The following is a 24,866-nucleotide window of genomic DNA, read 5'->3' on the forward strand; positions in this document are numbered from 1 at the left end:
TGCTTTTATGTCCTTTACAGAAGCTTCCTTAGAGCTCTATTTATCATCAGATTAAGGAGATTTCAGATGAGTTCCCATATTTTGAGACTTTGATTATAATACAAAATACTGAGTTCAGAAAACAAATGATAACTGAAGTTGCCAAGCTGTCCATCCTAGGAAAGCTGTGTGCTCAGCATGAACTCACAATGGAATCAGTTTTGTTCCTGTACAGCCATGATGTGAAAACTTCTTCAGACACATTTGGGGTCCTTGCAATCAATACATAAGAAAACAGTCCTACACGGTTTTGTTTCAGCTTGCGTTCTACAGAAACATACAGGTGCATTTGGCTAAATGTTCTTTAAAATGTTAAGAAATTGCTTTATGTTGGTTTTGTTTGATTTAAAAGATCACACGCAAACCTCAGGCATCACTGCTCTGACTGACGTTAGACACTGATCTCACACTCAAATGCATTAAAGCAAGTTCACTGGCACATTTTGACCTTGAATTTCCCATGAATTTGTTGGTAACAACACTCAGTGTAAAACTGGGCAATGGTTATCTAACATGCCCTTCCAGCATTTCTCAGACTTTAACATTTATTTACAATTTTTTAAAAACATATATTAAGTGCAGAAATAAATAGATGCATTTATTTCAGCCTTAAGTGACTACTTTAGTACCATGTAACTCAATGAAAAGTCCATGCTTGTAATGTGGTTAACAAGAACAGGTAAACTAAAGCCAAAGGTTTATCCAGCCCTGTATCCTGTTTTTAACAGTTGCCAAAATTGAATACCTGGGGGTGCTTAAGGAACAGACTACGATGCAGGAACACACATAATGATACCTCTATAAAATATAATACAGCCTCAAACGAACTGTAGATCAGGGACTTTCAAAGCCAGAGGAGGTGACTTCGTATTTTAATAGCCTTCAATTAATTTGCTTCAATGAACTGCCCTGTAATCTATACTTTTAATCCACATGTACTTCTAATTTTCACAACAATCCAGTGTTAAGGATTTCCAAAGCTTAATTGCATCCTTTTATTTTCTCAACCTGCTACTTGCTATTTTTATGCTTCCTCATTCCAATAATGGGAGAGAAAAGGCATGTTCCTTATGGTATCTTAGAAATAAATTTAACAGAATGGTTCCAGCACACCCTGCTGAAGGACTCCTTCCACTAATACAAAATTAGCCATTTACTCTCACCTGTTTCCCATATTCTTTCTGTTGTTTGTTTTTTTTTTTAATTATTATTTTATTTTATTACTTTTTTATTGTTTGTTTAAAGCACGAGCAAGTCTTCTCTTGAATTCCAGACTTATTTCCTTTTAGAACAAGGAAATTCAGCTAATGCCTGTTGGAAATTCTACAGGCCTACCTCAAACTCTACTCAGAGTTCTGTCACAGTTTTTTTGTCTGTGATTTTTTACCGCAGATTTTTAAATACTTCTGACATTTAAAAATACTTATTTTAACATATTTCCACTACTTTAAAAGTGGACATTTTTTGTATTCATCATGAAATTCTCTTAAAAATTATCCTGACGTTATGAACTAGCCTACATTAATGTGAATGACCACAGCTATGTCAGTGATCTCTTAATTGTACTACTAATAAAAGCACTTAATAAGTAACGGTTTAAGAAATTAAAGAGGATTGTTCTTGTTACAGAAAATCTTACCTAGGAAAAGAAGGTGTATGTCATATGGTGCTGTGAACATAACATATAGCAGGACTTGAAAGAACTTCTGTTTTTTTGTGCTACAGTAAATATTTACCTCTGGACATTTTTGTTAAATTGGACTCCTGAGTACATCTGGTCATCTCACCTATATTCCAGAAATGGGGAATCTTACCCTGAGCATGAAAAACAACACGAGTATATGCCACCCTCTATTTTCATCAGTGTAAAAAAGATGTGTAGCTTGAGAGCAGGATTTCATTGTTAGTTAGATTCTGACTACAGCATTTTGGAATATAAGCAGAGAAAGAATTTAGGCACCGAATGCACTTCAGTAGGTAAACACGCAACATATGCGACATCTCTTCTGCCAGTAAGAAGAGAAAAAAAAGCAGACTCAAGGAAGGAATATCATAACATTTGTTTCAAAAGAGCTGAGCTGTTTTATTCAACTGTATGTTGAAACACGTAAAAGAATATAACATGTTACACTGCTGATACGCTCACATGCTTTGACAAAACTGTGTGCCAGAACATTCCTTACTAAATTAGTGACTAATCAGATGTTGTGCTGGGAAACACACCCTCACGTGTTACAACAACCCAGGCGTCTGCAACACACAAAAAAAATGGGTCTACAACTAAGTTCTCATGCCCTCGGTAAATAATTTCCATCATGCGTTTTGTAATCTAATGCCTGTATTTGGCAAACCAGATGCAATTAAAGGTCAATACCCTACTGCTTTATAAACTCTTGCTATTGACTGTCACCTTTCTAAAGATTCTATACAATGAAACACTTTTGGTTACACAGCAACATCCAGTACATTCTTAAAAATGCCTTGTTTCGTTATTCATAAAGGAATTAAGAAACATTTGAGTTGTCAAATTAACCAAAGTGGATGTTTTTTGTTTGTTTTTTTTCCTTTCTTCTTATTACCCTCAAATGTCCAGTATGCTTTATAAGTTGTTTAGAATTTGAGAACTTGACATTAACTCAAGAGGCTATTGGGAAACATGCACATACTTTCTCTTTGTGCAAAGCATTCTTGCTGCATATAGGGAGTGTATTGCTTATGGTAAACTGCGTAGCACTATAGACTTTACAACCTGTGTTCTTACTGTTGAGATTTGAGACAGTACAAAATGTTACTTAAATAATACAGTTTATCAAGCCCCATGCAATGGTACACAAAAACAAGCTCCCTAAGCAGAAAAAAGAGCCACGGATTCAATGACTTGTGTCTCAGGTTCTAGAAACCTTTGTGTTGTCTGCAGAACGATGTGAACACTGGTCTGACAATACTGCAATCAATCAATGTTCAGGTACAACTGCCCTGGAACAATTCAATTTACACATATTATATACACATATTATGTACACATATATACATATGTGTACATATTTACACATATTTACACATATTATGTACACATATATATACACATATATACACACATATATATATTCTCATAATCAGTGACATGCAATCATTGAAAACGGGAGGCAAATGCCTATGATAAATAAACCTATGGCAGATTTGGGATTTGATTCAGTAACCTTTCCATGCGGGACAAATTTTAGTTTTGTCCCCAAATAGTAAAATAACAAAAGCAACACTTCTTCCTGAAGGAAACAGATAATTTAGACCAACATTAAAAGGGAAAAAATAGTCAATTGTACTTACAGCAGAAAAATGCCTCTTTCATATTTTTGTTTGGCATAACCCATAACATTTGGTTTTCATGCTGTCTTTCATTATTATATTAAAATACAGAGCACAGTTAAATTTGCTGCCTGGTTTTATGAGATTTTATTCAAATATGCTTTGACCCATTTCAGAAAAGCAACTTCAAAATGAAACAGTCATTTTTTCTTAATCTTAAAAGTAGTATCTCTATTTAAAGTAACACTGGGGGCTCCCTGAATGCTATAGTTTATAAATACCCTTTAAGATGACAAGTCAAATGACTTCAGGATTGTAAGTTATCTCCCACAGTTGTTCAACTGTTAAAATGGAAAGCGGTAAGAATAGAATAAAAATATCCATGGTGAAAATGTTACATGTGCAATGGAATAAACATAAGGAGCAGGGCACATGAGCGTCCTAACATTAATCTTTACACTTAAATTTACTCTACCCTTTAAAAAGGTCAATTTTATGAACTTCTCTGTTGATGAGCAATTTGAGGTCTGTCATACTGTTCAAAGTTCCACACTGGTCAGAAATGCAGCCTTCCTCTCTGTACTCATGGTCTGTCCCATGCTTATTGCAATAATATTCTGCTAGTTCAGGCATTTATAATAATTCCATGCAATGCTCCCTAATTATAAAGAGCTTTTTAGAAAATATACACACGGCAAAAAAAAAAATCAGCATTACATTTGTGAACAGAACAAATCCCTGAGACAATCAAATACACCAAATAACTATTTGGTAGTCAAACAGGCTGTTCCTGAACTAGACAGTAGTTCAAATGTACTGTAAGACCATACAGAGAGTTACCAAAAGAATTAGTTGACAGCATTTCAGTTTTCTGTCCTCTTCATCAGGGCTTTGTACCTTGTTACTCTAAAAAAAATACTGTTGTTTGTTAACAAATTCAAAGATAAAACATAAGCAGCTGAAGTCTCACTGTCTAGAAAAACAGCTGAAACATTTTATTAAGTCTGCCTGGGCTCTTTCATATCTTTTATGCCGAAGAAAGCCTTACTGACTCCTAGAGTTTGGAGTTGTGCTAAAAAGGGCATTCTTCACTTCATGAGAGATTGACTTTTCCAGTTTACACTGTCTACAGTCCCTTGGAATACAATACCTCAACTTGAAAATAAAAACTTAAATATTGCACACCAACCAATGACCTTGTTTTAATTTTAGTGTATTGATATACAGCTACTTCTGTATAGACACAACAATAACTTGCAAGACATTTGAAATAGATTCCCACCATAAATCAGAAAATCCCAGAATGCCAAATGCTAATTCAAATATCTTCATGGATGAAGGAATAAATATTCAGGGTGAGAGCTGACAGAGGCAGGGAATTGCAGGCTCTTCATTTCAGAATGCTGCGACTGTATCCAAGCTTTCTCTATTCCCTGTCTGAGCCTGGTAGGAAGTATCTTGCTACCCCTCAAGAGACAGTTCAGAACGTGAGGCTGAGTTCAACATACGCGCTGAAGTACACCTGTCTAAGAAAGAACATCACTTTTTGGCTGACATTTTATAAGAGTATGTTTAAACCTTTTGGATCCTCCAACTGGAAAGATATTTATCTAAGACAAAAGGGGTCTTTTCCACTTTCCCCCACATACACTTCATTCCAAGTTTTGCTTTCTTATTGAGGAAATACATGTCAATCATGTCCTTGGACAGATTTTCCTATAAAGCTATTTAGGTAAGCAGCCAAAATAAGAGTGTACTCTTCTACACCCTGCCTCTGAAGCATGCTATTCATAATAAACACTTTGTTAATATAAACGAGTCAAAAAAGTAACAAAGCAAAGGGCTTTATACTGCAAGTGCAGTACTAATCAGATTTGACAACATATACTACGGACATGCCAGAAGCTGAGAATCTCCAAGCAATTTTAAGTAGAGAACAATAGATCATATACCTTAGCAAACAGAATTCAGTATTTATGAGAAAGCTGATCTGCTCAAAAATGGTCAGTAGACACCGTCTGCTTAGATTCAGGAAGTACATGAACATTTTCTCTTTTTCTACAACTCTAGTTTCTAATTGCTTCAGAGATCCCTCAAGACATACAGAAAAAGTGAGGCAGATGATACCAGCACAATTTTCTCTTGAGTATTTTGGTTATAATTTTCCTATAGAGGTGTTCACAGGTTTAAGAAATCAACCCATGAAGGTGGGATAGATAAGTATTTTAAGAGAAGCTTGTAGCTCTCACCCTATGTCCAAAATGTGTCCCACAAACTCAGCACGGAAGAGGGTACATTCTCTTTGTCCTATAGTGAGGCTTTTAACGCTTTATCTCTCGTGCTAAAAAACACTTGTGATAATATTGCTGCATCAGTGTGAATCAAGGAAGTATTAACAAGTGAAGGACACCTTTAAACTCCCTCACTGAAAGCTGAGAAAACTTGGCAAACTACAGGCAACTAAATGTTCTTGCACTGTACAAATGAGGAAGTTCAACTGCAGGATTTACCATACTTGCTCTTACCTAAGACAGGAGAGAAGATCTAGGCACTTGTTTTTGAGATGGTACAAAGTGAAGAAAGGGACAAGTAGCACAGGAGAACTGAAGAGTAACACCAGCTATTCTTGCATTTTTCTCTGGCTCATTTCTCCACCCACCTCCTCGACTGAATTGATTGTATTCACTTTATCAATCTCCCTTCAACTCTCATCAGCTGTTTTATTTTCTTAATGCTGAAAATAAGCTGAAGGTTAAAACAAACAAATATGGAAAACAACTTTGGAGGTTACATTTTTCCTCAGTGGTGCTAATATGGGTATTATGTGACATGCCAGCAAGAATGACACAGAGCTATCAAAACTGGGTCAGCTCAGAATTAGCAGTTCTTAGGTTGTTCACAATGTAAAAATCCACCTGGTTGCACTCACAGACACCTTTAACAGAACTGCATTTTGGGCATAAACAGATACATAGACAAAACTCTTATGAATAATTGAAAGGTGACTGTAGCTCCATACTTACACAAATTAAACATGAGGTAGAGCTGGCTTTATGTTACAAATTACTGAAGAAAAGCTGACATAGGTTTATATATAAAGTGATGAACAAAGGCTGTATTTCCATCCTCCCATCATTATGAAGCTAGCATTTTTTCAACTGAGTGCAAGAGTTCATTTTTACCAATGAGTAACAAAGGAAATTAATTATTGAGTCACTTTTGCACAGGATGCAGCATACCCTGCAGTTTGCAAAGACTGTATTTATGTCAGGTATTTATTTCACACATTTAACCATGGATGCAATGACTTCACTTAAATAGAAATATTTTAAACACATATATGCCTCATTGTGCTGGTGCCCAGGTGACCTATTTTCCAACACGGAGACAAACTGAGAAAACGCTAGGTACAAGGACTTTTAGAAGCCTCCATATGAAAACTTCTATTCCGTGCTATTTCTCCTTCTGATTTATGCAAGAAATAGCATTCATTTATCCATGAGAACTAAAAAAAATGCTTCAAAATGCTTGGAAATTATTACTAAAATTTCTGTCAAATCAGACTATCCAAGTTATTCTTCCGTATCTCAAAGTTAATTAAAGATTTGCACAAAAACACTTTTGCTATCAGAACAGCAGGGAAAAAAAATCTGAAGTAAACAAGGGCAATCTCCTGAATGACTCCCTAGTACCTAGGTGCTGCAAAACCCAAGCCAAAATATACAGTAAACCTGTCAGAGCTGTCTAAATAGTTTACAAAGTTTTAAATAACTCTTGATAATTCTGACTACAACTAGTTAATGAATTAAAGAATATTATCAGAAGAAAAGACAGGAATTTAAAGACTAATCCCTTTCTCAAGGAGTCACGGTTTATTAAAGGTGGAAAAATAGAGTGATCTTCAAATCAACTGCTCTCATTTAGATACTTGGAGAGATACTAAGTTAGTAACAGCTGAGAAGCTGTTAAAGCAGTCAACAAGGATTACTCTATATACAAACAAGTAAAAAAGAAGGCGTATTTCTTTTTGAAAATAATTAACCTGCAGTAAAGAAAAAAATAGGAGCATGCTCCTATTAACTCTTATAACGCTTTTGAAACTTTCCTATATAACATTTAAAAACAAACTGCTAAAATATGGCCTATATGCAGTACCCATTAGGTAACTGCACATTTAATCAAAAAGTCACACCAAAAGGCAAATACTAGAAAAACCTCATTATATGAGACATATATATCCTTCGCACTTCCATGGAATACCTGTGCTAATCCTTCAGATGAATCAGTGAAAATACCCTAGGTATTTTCCTGGGTATATTACCTGGGTATAGCAGATGCTATAGTGGAGAGACTCAGGATTCACAGAGGAACTCAGACTGAAAAATGGTATGACACTATCAACCCAAGAGTGTTCCCATCAGAATCTAAGCAGCTAGAAGTTATTTGCAATAGTCTTAGAGAAAATAAATCTATGCCTGTGCCTGGGATGTATTTGCAAGATTCTTAAACATAGAGCACAATTAATCTCTTTTACTTAACCATAAGAAGGCCTTGGTTTGAGGTAACATTCTAAGAAATACATGGATACTAAGAGAAGAGCAACATGAATGATTAAAGTTTCAAAAAGCCTAAATGACAAGTCAGCAAGTATCAAATTGGGGTGATGGAATATATTTCAGTTAAAAACAGTTAAAGAAACCTCAGTAAAATTCCTCTGGTCCTTTGCTTCCTGCCCTTACTTCCTCAGAAGTTACTTTTTTCTTGATACCACACGAATGCTTTACTGCTATTTTTAACTGATAGGGACAGAAAACAAGTTAGGGTTACAGAAATAGATATGCAATGTTTGGTAATTGTAAAGAGGCTAGACAATTCTAGTATTTTCTCCTCTAATCTCTTCCACACAAACTCCATAACAGAAGTTGAATTGAGCTCCTGGAGCTGAAAAAGAAAATGTCACATGATAGCTCAGGAAGAATCACACTGAAGACAAATTACTAGAGAATCACGGGAAGTTGGTCTGACCTCAAAAGCTTGTAACCCACTCTTTATGTGAGAAGAAATCCATTACATGGGAGAAAAACAAAAAAGCAGAACCACAACAAACCAACCAACTGCCAAACAAACCTACCAAAGATACAGTTAAGATACAGGATACAGAGTATCTACAACAGTTATACCATGTTCTTCCTTTCCCTGCACTTAAAAAAAGCGCCAACCAACAAAGAAGCAAGCATAGGTTTATAGGAAAACATATTAAATGCTCTTCAGACTTCAAGTGTGATGCTTTTGCCTAAGTTACAGACTTTCTATTAAACTTTTATTACTTTTTGTTCCTGTAAAAAAACTAACATACCAAATGTTATCAGAGCGTTGATTTTGTAGTTTACCAAATATAAAAATAAACTCTGAAAAAGAACATGCTACCCAAGAATTAAGTTAACAATTTGGGACTGACCAACCAGTAAGCATGAAAAAGGTAACACTATTAACACTATTAAAGAAAAATAAAACAAAATACTAGTGTCAAGATGTTTGTATAACAAATATATATATGTATGTGGAGAGAGAGAGTATAATATTTAACCATGCATATTGCTATATGAATTGGGCCAACGTGTTATCTAAAACTAATAATAACTCCATATTTATATTTGAGCAGTACAGTGGCTACTTTATAAATAAAATCTAAATTCAATCTGCAAATAAAACTCACTTTTCATTTGCTAAGACTGTAGATCCACATGTACATATCTGTTTTCTGCGGGACTGCAACCACTTTTTTTATATCAAGAATACGTAGGAGAGTCGTATGTTTAAGGAGAACTACTTGAGATGTTCTATAGCTTCTATAGCTTTTACGTAGACATATATATATATATATGTCTACGTATATATATATATATATATAAAAACACAACAAACTCATAGGAACATATCAGCTAAAATGAACAGAACAGCAAACTTTATGTCAAGAGTAGATCTCTTTGGTTGCACTTGATGCCTTCAGATTACACTGAAGCAACCCAAGGCAGCAGTATTTGCATTCTGCAGTATATTTTTGCTTACTAGACTATATCCTGCCTTCTGTTTGCTGAGGCATTCAAGAGATCCATAGGCACATGTTTGTTTGTTTGTTCTAATGCCTGTTACCAGACTTCATGCAGTTGTGTATAGCCATGTGAAGAACAGATCTAATATGGATGATCAAGCCAAGACTGAGCATCTGAGCAACAGAAGCTTATAGCAATAGCTCCCATCTCAGCACCAGCCCACAGATGACTGGCTTTGGCTTACTTTAGCTTTGTTACTATGTACCACATCGAGGAGATGGGTTAACAAGCATAAAGCAGAAACATTTCTGTTACATCCGTGATTCTGTTTTGCTTTCCTAATGTAAATCTCTTATTACCTAATCTGCTCATCTTCAAACAGATCCCAGTAACAGCCTGAGGGAAAGGACATTTGTATTGAAATATGATTAAGCAGCATATCCGCAAGGTCTCAAGAGTGATCTGAAGATGCAATCATACTGTGCTGGATATTCAATTCACAAAAACTGCTTGCATACAAAGTGACAGAGGTAAATCTAGTCCCCAGGCATGTCTGTCAAACCCTGCAGTTATTACTGCCGTGTAATGGTATCCCAGCACATTGCTGCAAGAGAGAGCTTCTTAGCATAGGCATTAGCATCGTTCAATGACATCTTTACAACAGACAGGCCTTCAGAGCAACAGGAAAGAACGACGCAAGGATCTTATGTTCTTACTTATCTAACCATCATAGGTTTACAGTATATTCAAGGGAAACAGAAAGTAGGATATATCTGACCAGCCTGTAGACATCTCATTTATGACAAGATAAATCATGCTATCTCACAACTTATTTCTATTCTTTCTTAATTAATCATGAAAGAAGACTAGGCAGGCTAATCAGAAATCTTTAGTCAAATGATTAACAGACTTGTCTTAAAACAATGCAGCAGGCGAAGCATTTGCAAATCACATGTATGTAAAGCCTCAGACATAATAAATGAAGCAAATCCTTCATTTATCAAAATGGTTTTTGGTTTTCAACATTAAGTACTAAACAGCTTCAATAAAGACGGCTGCCAGTTAGAAGCTGCAACCAAGAAGAGCCTCTTTTCTTGTAACACTCCTGTTTCCTCTCACAGAAGTCTAAATCTTGACTGGTCTGGTGAAATGTAGGCAGGAATGGATAAGACATGCTGTTCAGGGTAATGGGTGTTCTTATTTTTCCCTCCTCTTGGGAATGTGAGAGTGCAAGTCTATCTGCTAGGCAAGCCCCACTCTGGGTTTCTTCCATTCAGGGTTTCTTCTCTTCAGAAAGTAGAACCAGGAGAACCCTTTTAGAATTTCCTCAGGAACAGAAGCAAATTCAGAAACAGAATGAACTGAGAAGGGTTCCGAATGAGATCTCACCTTGGTCTGGTTTGAAAATTTTTTTAACATCATGTGGTACTAAATGTCTCCATTACAAACAGAAGCCATGAGTCTTCTTACATAGACACATTTTAAACAGGAGACAATTATCATTCTCCATTTGAGGTAGGACAACGAAAAAGAAGCAAGGCCATGTTGCTCTACCTTCTTAGTGCTTGAGCAGTGCTCAATAAGGATCAACAAGGACTGAAAATAAGTGCAACAAATCAAAAATACCTTCACTGAAGGACTCCTAATGATCTTTGATGCTTAGTGTACCTGCAGCAGAAGGGATGTGCAAATGTTGGGAAAAAGTGCAAGGATCAGAACAGTGATATTTTATCACAAGGCAAACATAATAGTGCAAAGCATCAAATTTTACTCTGAAAATCCTCATAAAGCTGTGCTACCATTTATGAAACATCACAGTGAGATACTAATTTTCAAAACCATAATTGCATAACAAAGCACTTTTTTTTTCTTTATGCCTTTTTTTTTTTCCTTTCAAGAAAAAGTGGCTACAGTCAGACACAGAGGATGCATGGTAACAGCTTAAAACCATCAGGTCTAAGACATAGTGACTTCCAAGATCATATTGTAATGGTCTTGAGCATCACATGGTATCATGGATGGAAAGAAAAGTTTGGCTATCCTTTAGTAAAAGTAAAAAGGAATTAGGCTGCTGTACACAGTGCTACCAAAAGCAACATCTCCATGATTATAATGATTTCTGAACATCTAGTGTACAACTTTCAGAAATATAAAAGAAAAAATCAATCCTAAAATTGGGAATGACCATGAAACTGGGAAGCTTTAAAGGTGATGCTTTACAAAAGCTCTTCTTAAAAACAAAACACATGGAAAAAAAAAGCAGATGTTCGGAAAAAAATCATCAGCATTATTGGAGCAAAAGCTTTTTAAACAATAAAAAGTGCATTGAATTCAATGTTTTTTCCTTCATTTACTTAGTAAATTTAAAAGTCAGTAGTAGTTTCATTAGGGGAAGAACCATATAGAGAGCTTCTCACGTTTATGTGTATGTATGAAACACGTATTTCCCCCTCACTAAGCTTGTGGTCTGTGCGCACCCATGGGCACAGGTACGCCTGCATTGTTGCCACAGCGTGTGGCAACACCGGGGCTGTCCTGTGCTGGCTCCAACAACCCCACCACAGGGCACGGCTGGGCCCAGCAGCCAAGATGGTGGCGCCTCGCCTCAGGGACAGCCTGGGGAAGGCAGAGGCTGAGGGGGCTGCGAGGGCTGGCCCCAGCCCCCGCTCAGGGGCAGGAGGAAGAAGAGTGGGGAATGGAGGGGGAGATTGGGCCTCGAAAGGGAGAAGGAAAGGTGTTGTTTTAACAAAGATTACTTTGCTTTTCTCCACCCAGATCTGCTTCGCTATTATATTAGATTAACCTTCCTCAAGTTGAGTGTGTTTGCCTACCAGTTACCATCACCAGCAAATCTCCCTGCTTTATCTCATCCAGCTAAGGTTTTCCTCCTGTCTTCTCCCCTAGTGCTGCCAAGAAGGGGAGAGCACGCACACAGGCAGGTGGGTGTCTGTCTGCTAGCCCAGGTTCAGCCAGCCCAGCTCCCTAGCCCTCAGTTCAGGATAATACTTCACTGTCACGCTGCTGACCTGCATACCTGTAGCACAGGGAAGAATCTAAAGTAACTCTTCTAGTAGTTTACAAAAATACAATACAATGAAGTAACTTGTAAACAGTTATTCTCACTTTTAAAAGGCACTGAGCATTTTTTACATGTTGTTACATAAAGCAACTTGTAAGAAACAATTAAAACATCTTAATGATAAGGGTTAAAGATTTTATCTGATCCCAGTGAAGGCAAAATAAGAATTCCAATCCTTGACTAGCTGGAGATCACAACATCAGCATTTAAAAAAACATTTTGCTGTATGTAGACACTAGTACACCGAGTTCTGCAGATGTACTAATAAATAATATGAAATATCATGGACTGCAAAACTATGTGCAACTTAGAGAACTAAATATAAATTTAAGCAGTTATTGGTTAATAAATCACTTGCAATTTTATCCCCTTTGGATACACTGTAGCAAAAGATTGTTTAGTGCAATTAACTTTAATAGCTTGTCATCATTCCGTATCAGAATATCAGCCCTATTTCCCAATGAAAATGAGGACCAGTTTCAATTGTGGAAACAAACAAAGTAGGAAATGAGCCTGTTTCTATCATCTGTTACTTTCTGTCTACTTTGATAAACTAAACTGTGTGGCAATGCTGCTAGGTGCTGGGACTGGTCATTTATAAAGTTAAACCATAAATACAGCTCTTTGCAGTTTTGGCACCAGCCAACGAGCACTCTCCCAGTACTTCCTCTGAGTAGTTTTGCAGTAGGCACAGACCAAAAATCATTTCCAACCTGCATGTGGACATTCAGCCTGAACCATAGTGCAATTAAATGCTATGGACTCAGTTCTTTTGTGCCTATGAACATCAATGCCACAGAATGGTTGCGAACACAGTTGACCCATTAGAACAAGCAAAGCATTCAAAGCAGCACAGATCTATTTTTTTTTCCTCTATATGTTATTTAAGAGCATGTGATTCTCCACTGGGTAGTGTTTTTTGTTAATCAGCAGTATGGGGGTATGTTTGACACAGCTTGCTGATGTAAGATAACATGAGAACAGTCTTTCACATCCAAGACTAAGAACAACAAAAACCTTTGGAGCACCAGCCCCAATGTCTTAGAGCAGATGCTCCATTTTCAACCCAATCAATGAACACATGTGCTCAACAAAAGAATTGTAAATACCCACAGAATAAAAAAAAAAAAAAAAAAAACTTTACATGAGATTGTAAGAGTTCTAACTGAAAGTTAGAATGCAACAGTTGAAATGTCACTTATGTTAAATAACCTCTCAAAGCGCCTTAATCAGAGGACTGTTAAGTGTCTAAAGCAACATCTATTTTTAGAGGAGCTATGCCAGAGCCAGAACTGTAAATCAGTAAAGACTCATCTCTGTTCTGTGCAAATTGTCAAAAAATCTAATGACAAACGTGCATGCCTGTTCTATGGCACAATGGGAGTAAGGATGAACAATTTTTAAAGGGATATCACATCACAAACCATTTGTTCTTTCAAACTCAGTAAGACTGAAGATGACCAGTGATACTCATACAAAACTAACTGGATTTCCTACAAGGCTTTCAACAAGGTCTCTTACAAAATGCTCTTATAGAGGCTAAGAAGTCATGGAATATGAGGGGAAGTCCTTGCAAGTATGAAAATAAAAGACCGTTTTGAACTGTCTGTACAACATTCTGGAAAAAGGAGTGAACAGAAAGATGAGTCTCCTTACAATGCTAAATTATTCTGGTAAAGATGAAGACCAACTGCAAAGAACTGCAGAACTTCAACGAAGTATCAAGTAATGTACTTGCCAAAAGATGGAAGAAATGTATGTAAAAATAAAGAGATTCATCCAGTGGAAAAACAAACAAACAAACAAACAAAATTAATATCACATGGGCTTTAAAATAACATTTACTACTCAGGAACATAATCTTGAGATTATATATTCACATAAACACCAATTCAGTGCTCAACAGAGGTTTAAAAAAATCCATCATTAGGATTTATTATGAGGGCATTTTTATGCTAATGTACAGTCCGAGGTCTCCCTGAAAGCTGAACACAATTTCTAGTTCTGCCTACGAGAAGGGTAACAGAAATGGAAGAAAAGTCCAAAAAATCACAATGAAGATATCAAACCTACAGAAAGCTTCTATTTTAGAAACAATTTAGTAGCCATGGACTTAACAGGACAAGATAAAAGTTTATAAAGTCACAGCTTGCTGAAGATTAGCCAGTGTGATTGTTTACCAACTCTTCCAACCAAAAAAAAAAAAAGTAGGATAGGATTAAGAAACTATCATATAACAGTAAACAAACACAAGGCTGAGTTTTTCACAGAACGCACAGTTCAGCTATGGGTCTCTCTGCTATAGGATACCAAGAACAACAGAATTTTGTAATAAGAAAAGCAACGAGACATATTCATGGACCTTTTCTGCTCCACCGAGAACAGCTTGGAGGGGATAAGTAAAAGACACCACATCTGGAACCTAGAAGTCCTTTAACTGTAAACTGCTGGAGGCTGGGAAAGTATACCAGGAGAAGCATCTTACAAGCTCATCCTGCTCTTACACACTGCTTCGCTGGCCACCTTCCTCCTGGCTGGCCACCTTCAGAGAGAAGATACTTTGCTAGTTGGATATTTGGACTGATCTTGTGTTCCTGTTATTGCAAATTATCCAGAAGTCCAGCTAGCCCTGGTGGTCTATTTAGAAGAATAATATTTTTAATCACACAAACTTATTTTGGAAGTTGCCGGTAAAGCATTTAGAGATGCTGTATGAATCCAAAACAAATTCAATCGATTATGTACTCTACCCTACCAACATTATGAAACATTTGCCTGTAAACTGAGTCAGCCCAGTGGCAAGACAACTGAATTCACAATTATTAATTTATATTGCAACGGATATCAAGTAATTTTTATTTTAAATGAAATTTAACAGCAATTATTTGTATTGGCTACTACAAAGATAAGGGAAACCACACCAAACTTACCTGCTTTTGGACAGCACTTGTGTAAAGAAGTTCTAAAAGAAAGTTAAGCTCCTTAACCAACACAGTGTTTTTCCCTCATAACTGATTTCAAAGCAAACACTAATTCCCAGAAAACACAAAGTGTGACAATCATACTAAGAAAAAAGCATTTCTACAAGTATTTGATATATTACTCTATTCTATATTATAATTCAAATCAGAAAAAATACTTTGCAGAAAGTTATTAAAAATTAAAATTGGAACAAGCAGTAACAAATTTAGAAAAAATGTGAATTTCAAAATCATTCATGTTCTGTTTTAATTACAGGGAAAGTAGACTGTGTTTTAAACTCCAGATTCACTGTAAGAAAAGATTTCATATATCTAGAATATTAAAAATGATATACCTACTTGTCAGTGATTCTCCTCCAGAGCTGTGCACCTGCAATTGTGAGAATATAAGATGACACACAATGCACTAAAACAGAAATCACATATAGGTTTTTCTTTATTCATAAGCATTGTGCAAATTTAGGACAAAATGAATAAGGAATTCTCCCTAACATTTAAAACCAAAGTAACAGTTCTCAGAAAAAGTCTTTTCTCTAAATTTAACATACCAGTTTAAAATGTTAATGAAAAAAATACTGTATTATGTTGCTATATTTTCATGTGGAAGAAGATAATCAACATAATTTTTGCTTTACAGCTACAAACCGGAAAACAGTTTCTACACGCCTTATGACTCTGTAATAGTCTTGCCATCTAGTGGCTGGCTGGAAGTGTGAAGTAGCCCTACAGAAGTGTTATCCTGGGAAGAATTTCTTCTGCTGTTTGGAGTGACACCAATTGTCACTACAACAAGATTTTAACTGTAGTAAAATAATCATTCTCTAATCATAAAGCTGGGAACAGAGGTCTCCCTGACCTCACCTCTATAATGAACAGTTGAATAATCACATAGAAGCAAGGGTGAAAGAGAAATGAAGAGGGGATGGTAGTTTGGTCAATACTGGTACATCTTGGATTTGCTCAATACAAAAATATTAGTCAGTAATGACAGCTAAGATTTACTTGTGTAAATAACCACCTTCCAACTGGTGAGGTATTCAACGTTAGAGGTGATTTATACAATACAGCCTAAAAATCAAATTGCGCTAAGCTTTTTAAATTAGCCTCTAAATTTGCATCATTCAAGCAGGAAACAATGGTAATGGAGACTCCAGAGAAGGCAGTGACAACAAAACATTTCTCAAAAAGGTTGTGAATAACTACTGTAACTTAGCAGGGAAGAATAGGCTGTGGAGGTCAAAAATGAAATGCTAGTAATGTTGCAGAGGAATACTGTGATTCTCTGATACTTATTTCCTGCTTTCCATTGCATTTTTTTCAAACACTGCACCGTATTCAACATCAAAGAAAAATCAAAATAAGCCACTTCAAAAAATCTTCCTAGCAACAAGAAATACACATTGACGAACAACCTTTTGCCAGAGAATTTTCAAGATGGTAATGAAGTACAGGGAAAAAAAAAAAAAGTTAAAACAATACAACAACACAAAAAACATCTCCTTTTAATTTGGTAGTTCTTAGGTAAGACCGTACACACTGGAAACTGAACACTCCATAAACTAGAAAAAAATTACTGTTTCACTTATTTCAACTGTGAGGAAGACAGGTTATTTCACAATCCATTTACAAAGTTGACCAATTTATATTAGATCTCCACAACTTTTCAACAGTGATGTAATTAGAGTAATGTCAGAAGAAGTAGGAACTTTTAGGAAAACTTTGTATTTTAGCTAATAATGGATTTTGAGACCTAGTAGATAAGATACAAGAGTGACTGTTCATTGATACTGGTTAATCTAAAATATATCAGAACTTTACTACAAATGGTAGTAGATCATTGTAGAGTATGTCATTTCACTCAGAAATTAGCTAATATATTTGCAATAATCCTAGTATCATAATGTTAAAGAGGATTTAGTAAAGGAGTTGTGGGTGTTTAAGCAAGGAACTCTATCAGTATACTAACCTACCTTTTATCCTAGATAAGACCAAATCCTTTATTATCTGAAGAACTAGCACTCCAAGTATTATGAGAGAAGTCAGATGATACACTCTCCAAGGGGTCAGAGCAACAAACCTAGAATGTTAAGAAGAAATAAGCACTGAATACTTGTAAACTTATTGGAAGTATATATATAATGACACCTGTTATTAGTATAGAAAATAAAGAGAAAAAATAGACTGATATTACAGTAGTTGAATTTAGTTTGTCCCCACAACATTTTCACAGAAAGTAAACAATGAGAGCTACAAGCATGACAGTCTCATTCATAGAATTTGTTGTTGATAAAAGTGTGAACAAAAATCTAAGCACAGAGGAAGTATACAAACCTGAATATTTTCATTATTGCATAAGCATTACTATTTAAATCATTTAAGGTTTTAGTAAAAATAATTGTCTTGACATAACAGCTTTCTTTTTATTCACATGTAATGGTTAAACATTTTCTTGTGTTTTCTAGAGGACCTCAGTTCGCATCAAATTTTTATACAAATGATTCTTTCAAATGCAAAGATGAGGTAGAACTGTACAATTCAAAGCATAATACTCAAACTTCATATTGAGCTTTTGTTCTTCATTACAAAAAAAAATTACAGTGTGTCAAGTCAAAAAGCCGTAGACTCACAATGTATAATTTATAATCTCATGCTCTAGTGGCTTTACTGTCTAGGTGTGTCCGGCTTAACACTTCTGTCTAACATTGAACTAAATAAAAGAAGTAATTTATCAGTTTGTTTCAAGCACTTTAAGCCAGAGATCTGATTACAAACAATGAGCGTATTACGATCGTTTTCAAGGTAAGAGCAAAAAAGGTTAACTTCAAAACAAATAAGTAACTGAAGCTAAGGATAGTCAAAAATAAGAAGTCATCTAAGGGGCAGTGGGTCAAATAAGAATATCAACAGAAACGAAATCATATAAAGCAGAGAGGTTTCCAAGAAACTGATTAGTAAACAGGGCGTTTGGCCTCCCACCTAGTTGCTGCAGCAGTTTTCCTACAGAAAAGAGAGGAAAGGAAATGAAAAGAAGCAAGTATAGGCACTGGATGAAGCCAAGGAACACCCTTTGAGCACACCAGGACTTTTACAAAGAAAATTGCCTTCTAAGTGTTTCTACCATAAAAAGCATATTCCGGAACTTGTGAAAAACTGCTCAAGTATTCCTTGAAATCCTGAGAAAATAGGATTGCATCAAGGAAAATCTCTATGCCACTGATTTTCACACTTAATACAATTCACAGAAACTCAAAGCCCTATCACCCTGACCAGACCAGGATATGTCTTCCAATACAAACCGATAACTTATTCTGAAGGGTTTCTACATCTATACAAAGTATTAATTATTATTCTATGGGAACAATATATATGTGTATATATATATATATTTTTTTCCTCAATTCAGTACCTCTACAATTTCAGCCAGCTCAAGAAAACCAAGAGATGCTTACAGAAAAGATGTTGACAAGCTTTTTCAAAACTGCCCAAGCATAGCTCTCATTAGATCAAATAATAATCTTCAATATTAAACATCCTTGATTTTGTTTAAGGGTGAAGTTCAACTGCACTGGAGATTACATCTAATCTATTTTTTCACTTACTAACAAGTGAAAAAAGTGGAGGGGTGGAGATCAGACACCATGGAGAAAAGTAAACTGAAGTATTTTAAATGTGATTTCTAGATGCCTAAAGTTTGTAACAAATGCAGCTGCATGGCCTTAATACCATGACTATTTTACAGGTTCTTCATGGTGCTTGTACATTAAGGTTTCCTAGAATCAAACAGTATGTTCTGACTTAATAATTAACATTGGGCCATCCTCTGTGGGTGAAAGAAATACATCAGTACTGAAGTTTATGCATGTTTCCACACATGCATAAATGCATACACAGTTTACTACTTCTTAAAGTAAGATGTTTACTATCTTTCAATGAATATATAGAGTGTTTGACCTACTTTGCAGTCGCAACTAAGCCATACTCATAGTTTCACTGCAATCACAGCTGTCACCTGCTGTTAAAAACAGTTGTACTAATGTGGACGAGGATTAGTAAAAAAGGATTAGCAAGGTAGCGTGCTGTCTGAAAGACACTTCCAAGTCATGTCATTTTATGCTCATTTTATGCTCTCAATACTGCTGTTTTTCTGCTCCACAGCTTTTGGGAAAAAGAAACAACAATGTAATCTATTTGGAGCAGCTAATGTAGTAGCCAAGCAGAGGCTCTTCACTTACTTGGAAAGCTTTGAATTGTTCTGACTGGACTTCCAGTGCATTAGCGTTATTAGTTGTCACAACCCTCCCTCCATTGTTTCATTAACTTAGACTGCAGTGTTTGCAAGAAAGTCTCTCTCTCGGAAATTCATTCACAGCCACCGTGTATGAGCCCTCAGGTGCTCTACCAATACAGATTAGAAAAGCTGCAAGCCATATGTCAGACAACTCTGACACACATCCTCAAATCCATTACCAGTCAATGGCTGACAATGTCCTCCCTATTTTTTTGGTAGGTATCTACCTTCAGCTTACCAAAATGTTAGTCCGTGCTGGGTATCTATGCTTTTTGTGCAGCAATGGGGAAAGGATTTCATGCCGGGATATGAAAACCATGTATTACATGTATGCTAATGGCGTAGGGATTCAAAATTCTTGAAGGAATTATCAACATGATGCATAGCAACCAGATTAACAAAAAAGTTTCAGTCGTACTTTTGCTTATTATTAGGAATTAGGTTTGGGGTTCCCTCCCCCCCCCTTATTTTTTTAATTAGAATTTACTTGAGTATTTCTAAAACACAAGCATTCCTGACAAAACTGGAAGTCACCAGAATGACATCACCACATATTGCACAAAAATAATTTAGTAAAACAACAGCTACACTTACTTAAGAAGCTTTTATGCTTTTTCTAAATCAGTAAACAACACAGGCTGAAGTTCAATTTCTTCTACTGAAAAAATGTGCTGTTACAAGTGGCGTGGAAAATAACCATTCCCAGAGACAGATTTGTTCCCTCATGAAATTCTGCACTATTTTGATAGTGATAGCTTTTTCAGAAAGCAAAGGCTAGAACAATGCATAGAATTATGCATTTTACATAACGACTTCAGTAGTTAACAACAGGGTAGCCTGCATGTCAACGTGGCCAGGGACTGCTGCAGGCAGTGTGGGACTTCTTAAAACCAGCCACGAGGTGCCACAGGACTCAGGCCCCCACACTGGTTGAAAAAGGCATCCCTAGGACATGAGAGGCCTTCACTCTGACAGAGCTCCAGAGGCAGGAAACAGCCACCTGGTTTGGGGGCTGCAAGAAATGCCTCAAGCCTCTCCCCTGGGCAGATGGCAACAGCGGTTTCACCTGGAGATGGTCGCTGGTTGGCATACGGAGCAGCCAAATGAAAGACCTACTGGAAGCAGTAAGCAGGGACAGACCGTCAGGGAAGTATGATCTCCAGAATCTGTTTGGGTAAGCACCCGAGCGACTTGATCTAACTGGACCTACTTTGGGCAGGTTGGACCAGCTGACCTCCTGTTGTCCTTCCAATTCACATCCTTCTATGACTCTACAAACAGGTGATTTATACGGTATCTGCAGAGATCTTGCAGAGGCACCAACTCAAATCCAGCATTGCAAAGCAGGAAGGCCAAGCAGACCTTGAGCAGTGGATGAAGATCCCCATGATGGGAGAGGCTGGAAGCCTGGGACTTCTGGCAGCAGAGGAAAGGTTCCTTCTCTGCCCTTCAAGCTGAACTTGCAGAATCAGTACCATACCATGCTGTAATAGCCAATACAGGGAAAACACCTGCAGTAAAGGAGGCCTCAAAACCAGCTGGGCCTGAAGACAGCACTCAGACCAAGAGGAAGCAGAAACTAACAGTTTCTAACAGGGGTTAAAGATTATCTTCTGCAGGGAATGGAAGCAGACAGCTGCTGAAAAAACACACTGTCATGAGAGGCTCACTGCTTGCCAATGGCCTGGATTTGAGGTCTTGCTAAGGCTTACCTGGTTTGACTACTGTTTGTTGTTTTCATGCATGTGGGCACAACTGGTACTGTCAAGGAACAGCAGGAAAAAAAAAAAAAAAAACAAAGAAGGACTGCAGAGTGCTAGAGATGAATATGGGGACCCAGGTGTTGTTCCCATCAGTTCTGTAGGTTAAAAAGTTGCCCTTTGTCTGATCAAGCCTTTGGTTAGTTTATTACTAACACTACACAGGGAATGGGGTGGGTGGGGGGGGTTGGCTGAGTACACTAGAGGCAACAACTGAAAGAAAATGAAATTGATGAAATTCAAAGGCAAAAGTCCTGCACCTGGTAGAGACCAACCTCCTGCATCTGACTGGCTGAGGGGAGACTCCTTGGAAAAGGACACGCAGGTCCTGAGTGACAGTAGGTTTAGCCAGCATGAATTGTGCATGCTGGCAGTGATGAAAGCTAACAATGTATCAGGCTGCATCTGCAGGAGTTCAGGCACAGCACAGGTGGTGAGCAATTCCCCTTTACAGAGCAGTCATGAAATTACATCTAGAATACTTTGCTTGGTTTTGGGTCTCCCAAAACATGAAAGACATCAGTGATGAGGAGCAAATTTAGCAGACAACCACCAAGATGGAGTTGGGGGTGAGGGAGGGGAGGAGCTGGAGCACTGGCGTTGTGTGAAAAAAAATGAAGAACCTGGTCTTGCTCAGGCTGGAAAAAGGTGGCTTTGTAGAGGAGATGTAATAGCAGCTTTCCAGTATAGCAGCTTTTCCAGCACAAAGTCATTTTCTTAAACCCCACAGTGCAACTTCTCTGAAAGTATGACTGCTCCTGCTCTTACAGAGAACTGCCCGACACTGTTCCAGAAAGAAGCCCATAGTGATGGTATGTAGATAAGGATTATTACTTTCATATTAATCATCTGTGTTCTGGAAATAACTAAAATGCAGTATCTATAAATATTAAAATCCAAATGCACAAATATTCAACGCATTTAAAATCCAGAACTCAAGCTCAGTATTTTTCCTGATGTTCCTTTAGCGCATTTAGGTCTGAGCTGAAGTATTTCCTGATCAGGAATTATGGCGCAAAAAACCTTTCCCTATTGCTGCACAAAAAGCATAGATACCCACTTATAGTAGAAAAAGTTACTCATGCTGTTTTTGCAAAATATCCAGTCTGTATTTGCTCTTATTATATTGTACTGGGTGTGGCTGGGATGTTAACTTTCCCTGCAGCAGCCCATACAGTGCTGTGCTCTGCACTTGCAGCTAGAACAGCAGTGGTATCACACCAGTTGTGTCTGCTGCTGAGCAGTGCTGGCACAGCATCGGGACTCTCTTTAACCCTGCTAGGGGGTGGGCAAAAAAGTAAAAAAGTAAGAAAGGAAAATCACCAGGGCAGCTGACCTAAACCAACCAAAGGGATAGTCCATACCATATGATGTCCAAAGGTGGAAAAAGGAAGAAGAGGGGAGGAGTGGGCTCTCATGAAAACGTCGGTCCTCCTCCTGAACACTGGCTATGTGCGTTGAGGCCCTGCTTCAAGGACGTGGTCAAGCATCGCTCATTTGTGGGAAGTAGAGAGTAATTTGTTTCCTCTGCACTTCCACATAGCCTTTCTTTGTTGTTTTTTTCTTTTTCCTTTTTCCCTTCCCCCCTCCTTTTTCCCCTTTTCCTTTAGTTTTTCCTTTAGTTAAATTGTTCAATTAATAATAATCCTTCCTTAACAATTATTATTTTTTCCCTTTAATTAAATTATCCTTATCTCAGCCTGTGAGCTGTTCTTTACTTTACTTCTTCCCCTCCTCATCTAAGGAGGGGGTGTGAGAGAGCAGTTGTGGTGTTTAGCTGCCTGGCATGGTAAAACCACCCACATATATGTATGTGGTATTTAACTGTTAATCTGCAAGTCTGAAAGATACCACAAAAGGCTGTGGTATAGCAGGTTCCCTGCTGTAGAGAGGAAAACATATCACATATAACAAAATACATTTGAGTATATACTGCCAAAAATTTTAGAATGAACGAAGTCTTTATAAATTCTAACAACCCTCTTCACCCCTACAAAAAAGCCTAAGTTGTTGAAAAAAAATATTTCAAGAAAACACTACAAATATTTACTCCACAACTCCCTTTTTGCAAAGAAATCACAGCATATTAATCCAAATTTACAATGGCCACACTGCCACTTCCAGTGTCTGGCAGCTTGAACATAAATAGCCATGTGTCTGTTTAGCCAAAACATGTAGATTACTGTAATGGACTGTTTCTTAAAATATATACATTAAAAAGTTTTAAAATACTTTTCATTAGTGGAGAAAAGTAAAAGCCACTGTAGAGATATGAATTAAGAAGAAACACCTTTTTCTCTTTTTCTGTAAGTATGCCACTCCAGAATGTAGATATCTAAGACTTCAATAAAATATTACAACAGGAATAGAATGAAGAACTGGAAAGTAGCTGATTCATGACTTATAAACTAACCCAACTGTTTGGCACTATCCTGGGGAAAAAGACTAAAAATTCTACCATTAAACACTTAAAAAAAAAAAAAAAGTCAAAAGAAAACAACAACAAAAAATAGAAGTGGCATGACTACTATTCTAAAGCTTGCCACATTCCCTTTAATTATTTCTTTGTTAAAGACAATACAGTAATCTACCTTTTGTTCAAGAAGCTTATTTGCCAGGTTTTATTCAACAGATTAGGATTGTAATTGTTCAGCCAGAAAGCACAAATCGAATCAAACAACCTGGTAGCTCTTTCTCTAGAAAACCTTGTATAATATTAGGAATAAAGATTTGGGAATAATGAGATAACTTGTCATAAGAAATAGATTGCCACAAACTCAAGCTGTTTTAACTTTAACAGACACACTTAGAAGTGATGGTTCTCTCAGAGGTTTGTGAGCAGGTTGCACTACCAAAGGCAAAGGCTGCTGAACACTTCTGAAGAATTATGTGATTATTACCTAAAGGTTAGCAACACACAGGATAAAAATTCAAATTGCATATTCTCTCTACCCCAACTAGAAGAAACAATATTTTTAGCTTATAAATAGGTACAAATAAAAATGAAAATAGTATTCTTCTCTAAGCAAAAAATTAGAAAAAAACACACTTTAAAATGCTTTCCATTTAATCATCAAAGATAAACCTGCTTATAAGTGGTAAATTTTGGAATCATATTGGTGATTTGGGAAATATGAACAAGTCAATAATAAAGTGCCTCACTACAAAATTATCTCACACTCTTTGCAGGAAAACCTCTTGGGAAAAGCAAGTTAGAATTATGTTTGAACATTTGTAGCTTGCAGATCATATTTTCTCTAACCAATTGCATTCAGATAGGTATTTGAAATAAAAAGATTAAGAAGGTGGAAACTTAAGTGACCTAAACACCATACCTTCTGAGTCTATCAGGACATCAAA

General features: G+C 36.8%; 1 protein-coding gene across 2 annotated transcripts in view; it reads right to left on the reverse strand.

The window, feature by feature from the left end:
- RETREG1 (reticulophagy regulator 1) overlaps nt 1-24,866 on the reverse strand; it is a 63,075-nt gene that overhangs the window by 32,348 nt on the left and 5,861 nt on the right. For both annotated transcript variants that reach the window (XM_068670837.1, XM_068670838.1), the window contains exons 2-3: nt 17,429-17,535; nt 15,798-15,828 (exon numbers count right to left, since the gene is read on the reverse strand). In XM_068670837.1, the coding sequence (XP_068526938.1) occupies nt 15,798-15,828; nt 17,429-17,535 (138 nt within the window). The remainder of the gene's footprint in view (nt 1-15,797; nt 15,829-17,428; nt 17,536-24,866) is intronic.

This window comes from Anas acuta, chromosome 2 (genome assembly GCF_963932015.1).
Source record: "Anas acuta chromosome 2, bAnaAcu1.1, whole genome shotgun sequence".
NCBI lineage: Eukaryota > Metazoa > Chordata > Aves > Anseriformes > Anatidae > Anas > Anas acuta.